This window comes from Piliocolobus tephrosceles, chromosome 17 (genome assembly GCF_002776525.5).
Source record: "Piliocolobus tephrosceles isolate RC106 chromosome 17, ASM277652v3, whole genome shotgun sequence".
Taxonomy (NCBI): Eukaryota; Metazoa; Chordata; class Mammalia; order Primates; family Cercopithecidae; genus Piliocolobus; species Piliocolobus tephrosceles.
In genome coordinates, this window is record NC_045450.1 from 70,294,466 (window position 1) to 70,307,623 (window position 13,158).

Sequence of the window (13,158 nt, forward strand, 5' to 3'; positions counted from 1 at the left end):
CTCAGTAAGGGGAGGGGCCTGGGGATCTGCATTCCTCCCCTCACCCATGATTTAAGACCCTCTGCACTGTGTGGTCGCTATCTAAGAGGGGGACGCAGCCTGGAGAGATGAATTCCAGAGGCAGGGATGGGAAAAGCCTTCTTGCAAGAGATAAATGTAAGCCGGGGCTTTGAAGAATGGGGAGCATTTCTGGGCCAGTGATAGCAGGGCAGGAAACAGAGGAGGGTGGAATCTAAGTGGTGGGGGCTTGCACCTTCACCGATGCCTAGGGCAGGGCTGAGGGTATATGGGGTAGCTGGGCAGCCTTCTACCCCTCAGGCCTTCATGCCCTGCAGATTTAGTGCCCTCTTTGGACTTAGCCCCCCGCCCCCTGCCCCTGCAGCAGGGCTGGTAGCCTTGGGGAGGGTGGGCTGTGCATGCAGGGCAGCTGGGTGAATCCCAGGGTTCTCAGCTCTAGGCAGCGAACGGCCCCCTCCCCCGGTCCCCAACCAAAATGATTTTCAGGCACTGGACAGCTGCCCAGGGGTAAGCACGTAGACCTGAAACCGCTTGAGAACCGCTTGAGAGAACAGTTGTGCCCCTGCAGGTGTATCTTTCTTCATAATCAGAGTGACCATGGCAGGTGGTTACTGAGAAATGCTGCCAGGTGTAAGAGCCACGTCTGGATGAGACTCATGCTGGAATGTGTGTGCCCAAGGCAGGCCAATTAACCTTCTCAGGTCTCCCCACTCGGGCTGTGTAATGGAGGTCACTGCCTGCCTTGCAAGGCCAGGAGGGCTTCCAGCGACATGCGCTGAGCAGCGCTGGCTCTTGTTAGATGCCTGGTGAATGGCAGAAGTGATCTTTACCTCCTGGCCCATGGACATCCAGGTCCCTGATACTTATTTGCGGATCCAGGCGCTGAACAAGGTGCCCAGGCAGCATAATGAAGGTGACATGCAGTTCTTACGTGCTAGGAGCAACTGGCCAGGGTGGAGAATGACCCTGGGTTAGGCTGTGTGCTGTCTTGCTGAGCCCTAGAAGCAGCAGAACCAGAAAGAACATGTCCAGGATCCACCCTCCACCAGGGCTGGGCCCTGTGCTAAGACCTAGTGGGGTTGTGACGGTCCTGGGTGGTGCCCGCACCCCTGAGCACCTGACATGGCCCAGGCCGATGCTTAGGCAGTGGTCGTGGTGGTCTGTGCTGTCATCCTGCCCCCTTACCTTCCAAATTTCCTTGCTGCCTTGAAGTGTCCCCTCTGTCGGTGTCTGCCCTCTGCTGGCTGTCCCTTGCCGCCCTCGACTTTAAAAAACCAAAACCAGAAAAGGACGGGGTCTTGCTTTGTGGCTCAGGCTGGAGTGCAGTGGCACAATCATAGCTCAGCCTCAGATTCCTGGGCCCAAATGATCCTCCTGCCTCAGCCCCCCGAGTAGCTGGGACCACAAGCTTGTGCCATCACACCCAGCTAACCTTGACCTCTCCGAGGCGCTTGGTGAAGGCTTACTGGAATTTTCAGTTTTGTTTCTGGAAAAGCAAGTGTGAAACAGCCCAGGGTTTAGTGTGTTTGTGGAGTGAAAAACCACCCACCCTCTGTGGTTCAAGGCATCCCTTTCTTTCTGGTGGATCCTTCTAGACCTTATGCCTCCAGACACCCCTCTTAGTTCCTGAGCTCAGGGAGTAGATTTAAGGTGTCTCATGTTCATCTGAAATGGAAAGCTTTTTTTTTTTTTTTCTTTGAAACAGGGTCTCACTCTGTTGCCCAGGCTGGAGTGCAGTGGCACAATCTCAGCTACTGCAACCGCTGCCTCCTGGGCTCAAGTGATCCTGCTACCTCAGTTTCCCAAGTAGATGAGACTACAGGCACACGCCACCATGCAGAGCTTTTTTTTTTTTTTTAATAGAGACAGGGTTTTGCCATGTTGTCCAGGCTGGTCTTGAACTCCTCATCTCAAGCAATATGCCTATCTTGGCTCCCCAAAGTGCTGGGATTACAGGCGTGAGCTACCATGCCCTTAGGAAAGCTTTTAAGATTTAAACATCTTTCGTGCGCAGGCCTGATAGGTCCCAGGACTTGTGGAGGGAGGGCTGGAGTTTGCACCTAGGTGTCACTGAAGCAGGTACCTGAGCCAGGTGAGGGGCTGGGAGCCTGCCTTCCACTCTTGGAGGCACAGTTTAGTTTGGCAGGGGACTCAGGGTGTGAGCAAACGCGCACCAGCCACCAGCATCTTATTGCCTTGGTACAAAGGACAGTCCGTGATAAGGAGCAGCACGTGCAGCCTCCCCAGGGCAGGTCTCTTGCTCTGGGAGATGCCCCCGTAGGCCCAGCCCTGGCACCTACCTAGATCCTTCCAGGCAAATGGGAGTGGAGGATAGGGAGGAGGTCCACGGAAGGAGAGCTGTGCCCAGGAAGGGCTCGCACTGTCTGGGGGCGCGGGGCTGTGGGTAGGGCGCTGCTTAGGAAGAGAGAGGAGGAGGAGCAGGCCTGGAGGGAAATGGAGGGAGGCCAGCCTTAGCCCCAGTGCTGGGAAATTAGGAGTCAAGCGACAAACCTCGTTAGCGAGGAGCGCGCCGGCTGCAGGAGAGCAATTCCCACCCTTAAACTCGGAGGCCGTGCTCCGGATTACTAATTTCCGGGGGCCGGGCGCACTGACAGTGAGTGTCATCCATCTCCCCCGTGCCAGCCCGCCTGGTGGCCGCCAGCGTTTCCCGGCCAGGACTCACAGAGCGGCTCGCTGCTGCCCCCCGGCGGCTGCCGGGGTGTCCGGCAGCGCCTTGCTCCCCTAGGCCTACTGGGCTGGGAACCGGAGACTCCAGGTGTGAGCAGTTTGGAGCGTAGCTTGCATGTCACCTGTGTGCGTGATCCTGAGCGACTCAGGGCCTCAACTTCCTTATCTGTGAAACGGGACCAGACCACCCATCTCGCAATCCAGGGAAGCTAGATGTATCCGCCGGAGGGATTGGCCGGCTCTAAAAAGTAGACGAGTGATGCACCTCCCAGTGGCCACTCTACCTGTTTTTGTGGTTGGCCGTCGTGGTCCTGCTCAAACTGATGGAGAAAGCTAACCCCACCTTCACCCCTGGCCCAAGTGCCTCTCCAAGGAAGAAGGTAGTAGGCGGTGGCACCGTGTCCCGGTGAGAGACCTGGAGGTGGGGCCTAGGTGTCTACCTGGAGAACTAGGCCGGAGGCAGCTCCCGGCCAGGTGCGAGAGGCTCATTTGCATGCTGTTCCCCTCCCCCAGCAGCCTGTAATCCAGGTGGGAAAGGGGCTGGGCCAGTCCTGGAGGTGAATTTTGTTTTTAAGGCTCCGGGCCAGTCGTCCATTCCTTCCTAACACCTCCCTATCCTCCCCTCCCCCCGGCCCGTGACTCCCAGCAGGGGTGGAGGCGCCCCTCCCCCTCCCAACTCTGGCTGCCTGGGGCCGGGTGAATCCACGGGCCAGTGCGGGTATAAATTACCCGGGGCCGTGCGGCTGAGCCACCGTGTGATGCCTAAATTACAGCGTCCGGCCAAGGCCGCAAGGGGGCGGGGGGCGCCGCCGGGGAGCTGGCGGGTCGTGCGGGGAAGCAGCACCCCCACGCCGTGCCAGGGCCGGCCAGCGTCCGCAGGTAGGAGCCAGTAACGGCCCGACCCGGCCTCGCCGGTCCGTTTCCCTTTTCGTTTGTGGTCGGCCCGGAGCCTTGTGCAAGGTGGGGGGCCGGCCCGCGTGCGCCCCCACCCCGGGGCCCCGGCGTGCGCTCGGTCGGAGGTGGAACGGGGAGCGCGGGGCCTGGGGGCGCCCGCCAGACCCTGCCCCCCGGAGGGCACACAGGCTGGTTCTGCTCCTCGCTGGCGCGGGCCCCGAATGCTCTAGGCCCGCCAGCGTCATCGGGAACAGATGGATGGGGGGTGGCAGGCGCCCAGCGCTCGCTCCCGTCGCAATCCGCGCTGGCGCGGGGAGGGGGAGGGGGGGAGGCGGGCCCGCGGGGACGGCAGCGTGCGCGCCTGCCAAGCCTGGCGCGGGCATGTCCCGGGGCAGGTTTGGGGCTGGCAAGAGGGGGCTGAAAGTCGAAACCCGCAGCGCAGGGGCGGCCGCCCAGGGGGTGCTTGTTTGCCCCAGGGCTCAGAAGTAGGGACGCGCTAGATCAGAGGGGTGTTGGAAGAGGACGAGCAGGGAGTGACCCCGGGGCCTCGGAGCCGCCCGGGGGGGTTACAGCCCAGGGCGCCAGAAGGCGGCGGGGGAGGCCTGGCGACCCCTGCCCCCGAGGCCCGCCCCTTTAACCCCGAGCTTCCTGGGGACGCGCCTGCCGCGATTGGGTGGGGGCGGGGCGGGGTGGGCGGAGCCGAGGGTGGGAAGGCTGGGGCCCTCAGTCCCTCTCCGCGCCGCCTGTGGGTGCCCAGGAATTTCAGGACGCTCCCTGAGTCATTCCAGTCAAGTGCCTGGGTGAGGTAGGGGGGGGGGGTGCCAGGAATGGGGAGGCGCTGCGCTGGGGCCAGAAGCGTAATGGGTCGTGCCAGTTTCTGGAGGCGGGCGACCTCGCCTCTGACCGCAACCCCAGCTACTTTATGATCCCCCTGGCGGAGCGGCGCCTCCGTGGGTTCTCCAGCCCCTGGGCCGTGGGTTCTTTAAAGAACACCCCCCGCAGCGGCCCGCATTGTGGCCTTCCCAAAAGTTACTTAAAACTGGGGGATGGGGTCCCTTATGGAATTTTGAGGCCAAGTTCTTAGTATTCAGCCTTTTCTAGTTGGGGTAATAAGGTCAGGCATAGGGGGGTGGGGCTTGGGTACACAGTCTATTTTGTGTCGCCTCCCCCCACCCCACGCGCCACCAGCGCCAAGAAAGTTGTCTCCAAAAAGCCTCCGGGACACGGAGTTACCCGTCCGCCCATTATTGGGCCTGCTCTGTGCCAGGCACTGTTCTAGGCTCCGGGGACGCGGCTGGGAGACAGGGCTCCTCTCACGTTGCGAGGGGCTGTGGCTGCTCACTACTTTTAGAGTCAAGTGGCCGGTCTTAGCCACCAAGGTCCCCGGGACCCCCGAGCAGTCCAGGCAGGGGCTCCCGGGAGTGTGGGGGTGGCACCTCCGCGGCCCCGCTGGTGTCCTCGCCTCACCTGGCCGGCCGGGCCGGGGAGGGGCGTGTGCCTGGGCGGGTGGACCCGGGCGCCCGTCGGTGCGCGCGCGCGCGCCTGTGTGTTTGCGGCTGAAACCCGACACCTCCCGCCGGCTGAGGTCAGGGAGCCGGGAGCGAGCCAGTGGCCCGGGAGTGGGCGGCGTTGCGTTTGGGTGTGTCCTCGGCGGCGACAGCAGCAGGTGTTTCTTGGCCGGGGCCCCGGAAGCTCCACCTCCCCAGCGGGCCAGAGCTGCCGCCGCCGAGCAGCCCCGGGTGAGATAAGCAGTTTAGACAAACACTGGGCGACGGTGGCTCCAGCATGTGTCAGCCGAGGCGGAGCTGCGGGGCCCTGGCATGAAAGGTGAGCGCGCCGCACTGGGCCGGGGACGCGAGTCCTCCACCCTCCCCGCACCGCACTCTCCTCCTCCAAGTTCGCGGGTTCTGCGGGGGCGGCCGCCAACGGCTCCCGGGCAACTTCCCCGGAGTGTGAGCGGCGATAAGAGCCGGGAGGGCGGGCAGGCGACCATAGGCCACCCCCTTCCTCCGCCCGCGGGTCGTGGCCTGGCTGCGGGTGGGGGCTCCGGGCTCAGGAGTGTGCTCAGTGGGGGTGGGGGTGCGTAAGTGCGTGCGGACTAGAGGTCAGATAAAGTGGGGGGATGGGGGTGGCGGGGGGAGTCTCTTGAGAGCTGCGGGCGCCGGAGAGCTGGAATGAAAACTTTGCGGCGACGCGGGAGGGAGCGAATGGGGGTGGCTGTGCGCCCCCGCGGCAGGTGCTGGTGGCCGCGCCGGTTGGGGTTTTTGTCTTGCTCCCCTCCCCCTCCCCAACCCCTCATCACAGGGGAGTTGGTCGGGAGGGCAGAACCGCAGCCTCCCGGGTCTGTGACCCTCACTCTCCGCTTCCCGAGGAAAGGGCGCGCCACGGGCTTGGCCGCCTCTCTCCTCCCTCTCCCCCCCCCCCCGGCGGAGCGGCTCCCCGCCCCCCCCCCCCCCCCCCCAGAAGATGGCTGCCCCAGCCTCGGAGGTGGGAGAGGGATTGCACATCCGCCGCCCCCCACCCGCGCTGGCCTTTTTCCCTCCCCGGCCCTTCCTGCTCCGCCTGGATGCGCTTCCCCGCCCCCAGCCCTCCCGGGCCCTGCGGCCGCGCTGATGGGCGGCGAGTGGCCCGACCGAGTGGAGCCGATTCAATTATATTGCAGCACCAGAGACACCTCCTCGGCCGCCCGCCCGCCTCTCCAGCAGGCTAATTAAATTCCCTTCATGGAGGCGGAGCGGGAGTGGAGCTCACCCTCCCTGCGCCCGCCCACCCCCAGCTTCCCGCCTCCCCTCCCCAGCGCCGGGTGGAGGACGAGGGGCCACTTAGAAATGTACAGTGGAGACTCCAGGCGCAGGCCATAGGGAGGGGGTTCCCAGATCGCGGGCAGGGACACCGTGACACCCCCACTGGATGGGGGGGGTGGAGGCTGTGCTCCTTCCACGTGGTGGGCCGGGGGCCTGGTTGCAGTGCCTGTGTGAGATCCGAGGGCAGCATGCTGGCGGTGTGGGAGCACCTGCCGGGTTCCCAGCTGGGAGGTGGATGCCAGCCGGAGTTGAGTTGGTTTGGCTCTTAGAAACTATCTTTTTGTCTGCGAAGTGCGTTTAAAACACACTAAACCCCTGGTAACCGCTGCAGTGCCTTATCCGGGGCCTGAGGGGTAGGGGCCCACACAGGTTGGGGTTTGGAAACAAAAAGCGGGACCACCAAATGGAAAGAGAGCTCCTTTTGTAAAAGGCGCCTGAACAAAAGGCCCAGCCGCACTCCGGGTGGGAGCGTCCCCGCCTAAGCCGATTTCTAGGAGGTGGGGGACAAAGGGGCAGAGAGAAGGTCTTGGTGGGGCGCTTTGAAATGTGCCCCCTGGTTGGCCGCCTCCTCCTCTCCCCTGGGATTCTGTGTCCCCGTCCCCCGGCAGGGGTGGAAGGAGCACCCAGGTGAGCAGCCTTCCGCAGCCTCCCTCTGTGTTGCTTAAGCTTGGGGCACTTCAGTGTTGCTCACCCTGTGTTTACGGCCGCCTCCACCAGCAGGGACGGCAGAACCTGAGGCACAGGCTGTGCCTGACTCAGCCGCCACGCCACAGGTGAGGGGCCCAGGGCGCAGGCTCCGACGGTGGCGTGTGTCATCCCGGCGGCCGGCTGTGCAGGGAGCCGCCCCGCCTAGGTAGACTCGGGAGCGCTGGAAGAGGCCCTGGCGTGCGAGAGCAGCGACCTCGGTGCTTCCTAAGACTTTCTGAGACAGCCAGCCCCGTGTCGGCAGCGTTCCTGATCTCCTGCCGGCGGAGTGGGAGGATGGCTTTTGTCACTCTGGCAGCAGCCACCAAAGCCAGGAGGGGAAGTGGGAGAAGCTGGAGCCAACCACGGTTTTGACGCTTGGAGTTTTCTTTCCTGGAGCCTTGGGGGCGGTGCTGTGCCAGAGCTGGTGAGAGCCCGCCAGGAGCCTCTGGTGACCTAGGGTCAGCCCCGCCTTGGGAAGGGAGGTCGGGAAGTCCTGGTTCTAGGCACAGTGAGGCTGAGCTTAAAACAAGGAAGGCAACAAGCTGTCCACTGTGGCGCAGGCCCTGAGCTGTTTCGGACAGTTTTTAGGATCCTGGAGTGTCAGAGTTCAAAGGGACTTGTAGATCTCCAAACTCGGTGTTTTGAAACTGCTACTGGCCAGGCCTTTCCAAGCCCAGTTAAGCCACAGCCTCTGGGTTCCTGACCCGGGTCTGGGGGTTGTCAGAGCTCCCCAGCTGATCGTAAGGTACAGACTGGGGGCACACTGGGGCCTGGGGCAGGGCGTGGGGCTGACACCGCGCTCACAGCAGGAAGCCTCCGCTGATGGCCCCGTGAGCCCTCCCCTCCAGCAGTCACTTCCCTGTCTCTGGGGGAAGTTCAGGGGCTGCAGATCTGAGTGCCTTGTGGTTTCAGAGCAGAAGCCAAGCCTGCCTGTGGGCTTAGCATCGCGGGCCCAAGGAAGAGCCAAGTCTGCACAGCGCCACTCTGTGGCAGACCAGGGTCCTGCACCTCTCAACTAGAGATTCCCCCCCAACCCCTGGAGTCCCAAATTCCCCTTGAGTCCCCTGGAGCAGGTACCGTCTGTCCTCCCCTGCTCTGAAGGAAGCGGACCGGGGGGGACTTTGGGCTCAGAGCCCCGAGCTGAGGGGCAGGAGCTGGTGCCTCCCACTTTTCTGGAAGAGTGCGGGTAAGCTAGAGGCCTGGCTGCTACCTTTTTCCTGCCCTCAGGAACTCGCAGGGGCTTGTGGAGTTGGCTAGCAGGGCCTGTTTTTCCTGGCCCCATCTGAAGCCTTGGAATTCCCAGCCTGGGTTACTCGAAGTCCAAGGATCAAACCCCACAATCGGGCCAGGGTTGGATGGGAACCCTCTCTGGGTAGCATGTGAATTGCCTCTGTTGTGGCAACAGCAGGGTCCTCTAAAACCACAGGGCTTCCCCTCCCTTGCCTGGTGTGCTGGGAGAACTGTTTTTGAACCTGCAGAGATCCATGTTGCAGGTGACATTTCAGCTTGGTAGCTGTGCTGAAGCCTGGCCGGCTGGCTTTAATTCCTCCCCCCGTGGAGTCTCAGATCTCAGTGGCCTCACTGAGTGCAGTGTGGGATGCCGTGCTGCTGGCTTCACTTCCGCACGCTGGCCTTTCTCCCCCGGCTGAGGCCACAGCCTGGGAGGTGACGTTTCTGAGTGTCCCTGTCAATGAGAATTTATTGAGCTCCTCCTCTGAACCCAGCCGTGTGCTTGCTGCTGGGAGGTGTACAGACAGATAAAACAGGAGCGTGGCCAAAAGCAGCCCTTTGCACGCCTGCCAAATGCACACTCGGGGGCCTTTTAATCTTGCTTCTGCAGCTCTGATCCCCCACCAGCCTCTTCTCTCACGCCCTCGGCTCCAGCCAGACGAAACCACACACTGTTCTCTCCAGTCCTGCGTTTGGCCACGTCCCTGTCCTAGCATGGGCCGTCCCGTCTGCCTGGGATTCTCCCATCCGCTGCAAAGCTCACCTGTCCCTGAGGCCAGTCCACCTGCCCTTCCTGACCCGATGCCTCCCTCGCCTCCATAGTCCCATGCCCATCCCGTGTCTGGAAACGGAAGTTCAGAGGGGAAGTGAGAGCTGCCCCCAGGAGGCTGGGGCGGAGTCCAGGCCTGGAGGAAGGAGCCATAGATGAGGGCAAGGCTGGTGCTGGAGAGGGCCTCTGCGTTTACCCTCACCTGCGTCTTCAAAGCATCTGTGGAAAGAAAGGGTTGGGCTGCACTGGAGGCTATTGTGGGTCCGTGTGACTTGGGGGTTTCTAGGGAGGCAGGTGGAGGAATCAGGGACCCTCCAGCCCAGGGGTCTCTCCTGGCTGCACTTCTGAATCACCTGGGGGGCTTTTCAAAGCTCCCAGTGCCCAGACTGTACTGCCAAGCAGTTCAGCCCAAACCTCGGGGGGACGAAGCCTGGGCATCCATGTTTAAACCCCCCAGGTGACTGCCATGTGCAGCTCAAGCTGAGACCCTGGCTCTGCTTTCTTCGAGAGCAGCTTCCTCGTCACCGGGGGGCCAGGGTGGGAACTTTTCAGTGCTTGGCCCTCCTACGCCAGAAGGGCCTTCTGCTGGGGGGAGCGATGTGGGTAGGAATCCCTTCCCCTGGGAAGATGGGCTGATGCTGTTTAAGGAGACTTGGGGTCTGGTCTCTCTTCCCACCTGGGAAGCCAGAGACTGCCTTGCTTGCCCTGGAATTGGATGGAGAACCCTGATGACTCAGAAATGGACATGTCCCCTCTACCCCACCTCCCCCGCAGGACGGGGCACCTCTCACCTGGCTGCTCTCCGGATGCCTGTGGGCCGTGTGTTAACCCCAGGCAGAATCCTGAAGGTCATTCTTGCCTGGCCCAGGTGGGCTTTGAGCCCTTCTAGAGGGGCTTTCAAATGCAGAGTCCCATTGGCTTGGGTGGATTCATGTCCGCCTGCGTCTCTGGCCAGGCCTTCCAATCTGGAACCGGTTCCCCCAGCTGGAGGACTTGCCGCATCTGAGGAGGTGTGTGTTATCGTGGTTTTGGGATCGCTGGACTGAGGCGGCATGAGGTGGGTTGGTGCTAATGGTGACATAGACCCTCCCACTTTAATCATCACATCCTCACCCCCACCCAGTGTTCTCATCTGTAAGACGAGGATGCAGAGGCCCTCTGGCAGTTGAGGGTGAGGATGAGATGCTGTAATGCTTGCCACATGCCCCTGACGGGTAAATGACAGATGCGGGTGAGGGTTGAGGAGGCCTGGAGCATGGGGTGAGCGCCTGGTGAGTGTCAGCTGTTACTGTGTTGATCGGTGCATCTGACGGTCCATATCTGCCTCTTGCTTAGCTTGTGTGACCTCGGGCACTTGTGTTCTGGGCCTCAGTCTTCTAATCTATAGAATAGGAATGACAATGTCACCTGTATCCTGAGGCTGTTGAGGGTTGAAGGCTTTATTACCAGGTGCCCAGTACAGCACCTGACACAGGCTCTGCAAAGCCTTGCGGCTATTCCTGTTGCTGCTGCTGCTGTTGTTTTTGTTTTAATTAGAGACAGGGTCTTGCTTTGTTGCCTGGGCTGGAGCGCAGTGGTGTGATCACAGCTCACGACAGCCTCAACCTCCCGGGCTCAAGTGATCCTGCTGCTGCAGCCTCCTGAGAAGTTGGAACCACTGGTGCGTGCCACCACACCTGGTTAATTAGGAAATTTTTTTTCTGTGGAGATGGGGTGTCACTGTGTTGCCCAGGGTGGTCTCAAACTCCTGATCTTGGGTGATCCTTCTGTCTCAGCCTCCCAAAGTACTGGAGTTACAGGCGTGAGCCACTGTGTCCAGCTTGGCTTTAATTTACAAAGCTCCAAGGCTCTGTTCCACTACCCTTAACTCACTCCCTTGCAGTGTTGGGGGTGGCCCCTTTTCCCACCAAGACTGGAGCTGCTTTTTTTGCCCAAAGGCTCAAGGCACCACAGCAGACCCAGCTGACCCCTCTGCTGGGCTGTAGCAGCTAGAGGTTCTTTTTGGGAGCCTCAATGCCCCCTCAGGCTCACACGCACACCACTGCCCCCTTGGTGACTGGGACTCTGGGCCCAGGTGGCGGGAGGTGCTTCAACAAACTGTCCCTCCCCCAGCCCTGCCCTTCCTGCGCTCGGATGGTGGGTCTGTGGCCGCAGGCAGCAATGAAGGGTATTGATCGCCCAGCTTTTGGTTGAGCAGTATTGATGTTGGACAGGTTAGGCCGTCCCAAAGGAAAATCTATGTGTCAAGCTGAGCACGAGACAGCTCGCCAGTGGGGGCTGGGGGGCGGGGCACAGCCTTAGGGGCCTCTTCTGTGCTAATCCTGAGTCTTTTATCTTCTGGGTTGGGGGGCAAAGCCTGGGGGTGCCAAGCGATGCCCCGCAGCCCCCAGGGGTGTCTGGAGGGATGGCAGGCGCCCTTACGTGATGTGATCTGTGGGCAGATGGTGTGCCGGCCAGGTCTTGATCCCACTTAAGGAGTTGTCTTTGGGATTTAGTAACCAGATGGAAAAGACTGTGTTTCTGTATCCAGAGGTGCTTCGACTGTGCCGGCCTACGAGGGTCACGCCGTGGGCTGTGCGCCAGGCATGGTGGGGGGATATTCTCACTCCAGTGTGCTCCTCCTCTTCCCCGGGGAGGGACTGACTTGCTGGGTAGGGTTTATCCCCATTTAGCCATCCACCGGAGAAGAAAGGGGCCCCAGGGACCCATATCCTGCCTGTAGTCACACAGCTGGTAATTGGTAGAGGAGTAGAAACCCACACCGTGAGTTTCCCACTCCAGCCTCCTCACCTGACTCCTACCCTCTCTTCCGTAGAGCCTGGAGAGAGGTCACCGGCTGCGTCAGAAGGCCCTGTTTAACCTGGGCTTCTTACGGGGTGCCGTGGCTCAAGCCTGTAATTCCAGCACTCTGGGAGGCCGAGGCAGGTGAATTGCTTGAGCTCTGAAGTTCAAGACTCCCCTATACAAAAAAATTAAAAAGTAAAAGAAACTAGCCAGGCATGGTGGGACGTGCCTGTGGTCCCAGCTACTCAGGAAGCTGGGCAGGGAGGATCACTTGAGCCCGGGAGCTCAAGGCTGCCTGCAGTGAGCTGTGATCGCACCACTGCACCCCAGCCTGGGTGACAGAGCAAGACTCTTGTCTCAACAAAAAAAACAAACTGAGCTGCTTCACCCAGTCTCGGGATGTGAGTGGATTCTTCCAACTGAATTCCCAGTGTACATTTATCTTTGAGTGTATTTTTGTAATGTTTTTGCATTTGACATGTGGTATTTTTTCCATTCACTTAAATATACGAGGATCCACTAGACAGCCGATGCTATACTGGGTGTTGAAGACACAAAGTGGAATGCGGTTCAAGCAAAAATTCTCAGCCAGATGGGAGCATTGGAGAGACTTCCGCCTCCCAGAGGCTGCCATCCACGCGGTCGTCTCCGCCGCCCGTCAGGAGGGTGTGGTTAGTCACCCCGTAACAGATAAGAAAACAGGGTTTCGGAATCGACCCTTGTGGAATGCCTGGGCCGAGCCCCACTCAGCCCTGCATCTCTGAGCTGTTGGGGAACCCGTTTAGATAGTCTCAGCCCCGGGTCTCTGCGGTGTTCTCAGCCCTGGGTCTGTGCTGTTGGGGACCATTTAGATGGTCTCGGCCCTGGGTCTCTGTGCTGTTGGGGACCGTTTAGATGGTCTCGGCCCTGGGTCTCTGTGCTGTTGGGGAACCGTTTAGATGGTCTCGGCCCTGGGTGTCTGTGCTGTTGGGGACTGTTTAGATGGTCTCGGCCCTGGGTGTCTGTGCTGTTGGGGACCGTTTAGATGGTCTCGGCCCTGGGTCTCTGTGCTGTTGGGGACCGTTTAGATGGTCTCGGCCCTGGGTCTCTGTGCTGTTGGGGAACCGTTTACATGGTCTCGGCCCTGGGTCTCTGTGCTGTTGGGGAACCGTTTAGATGGTCTCGGCCCTGGGTGTCTGTGCTGTTGGGGACCTGCTTAGATCGTCTCTTGGAAAAGGTTTGTGGCCTCCCCTGTGCCTGGGTTTGCAGAGAGTGGAGGTGTGCGCTGAGATCCTATCTGTTTTA

At 60.9% G+C, this 13,158-nt stretch overlaps 1 protein-coding gene across 5 annotated transcripts in view; it reads left to right on the forward strand.

Moving 5' to 3' along the window:
* Window positions 1–13,158, forward strand: part of GSE1 (Gse1 coiled-coil protein) — a 121,215-nt gene that overhangs the window by 54,576 nt on the left and 53,481 nt on the right. The window contains exon 1 of one of the 5 annotated variants that reach the window (XM_023229019.3): window positions 5,245–5,427. The exons of 3 other annotated variants lie outside the window; for them this stretch is intronic. In XM_023229019.3, coding sequence (XP_023084787.1) covers window positions 5,421–5,427 — 7 coding nt within the window. In that variant the 5' untranslated portion in view covers window positions 5,245–5,420. Of the gene's footprint in view, window positions 1–5,244; window positions 5,428–13,158 lie in introns of those variants that run through there. One more of the 5 variants, XM_023229022.3, reaches the window with a different exon arrangement.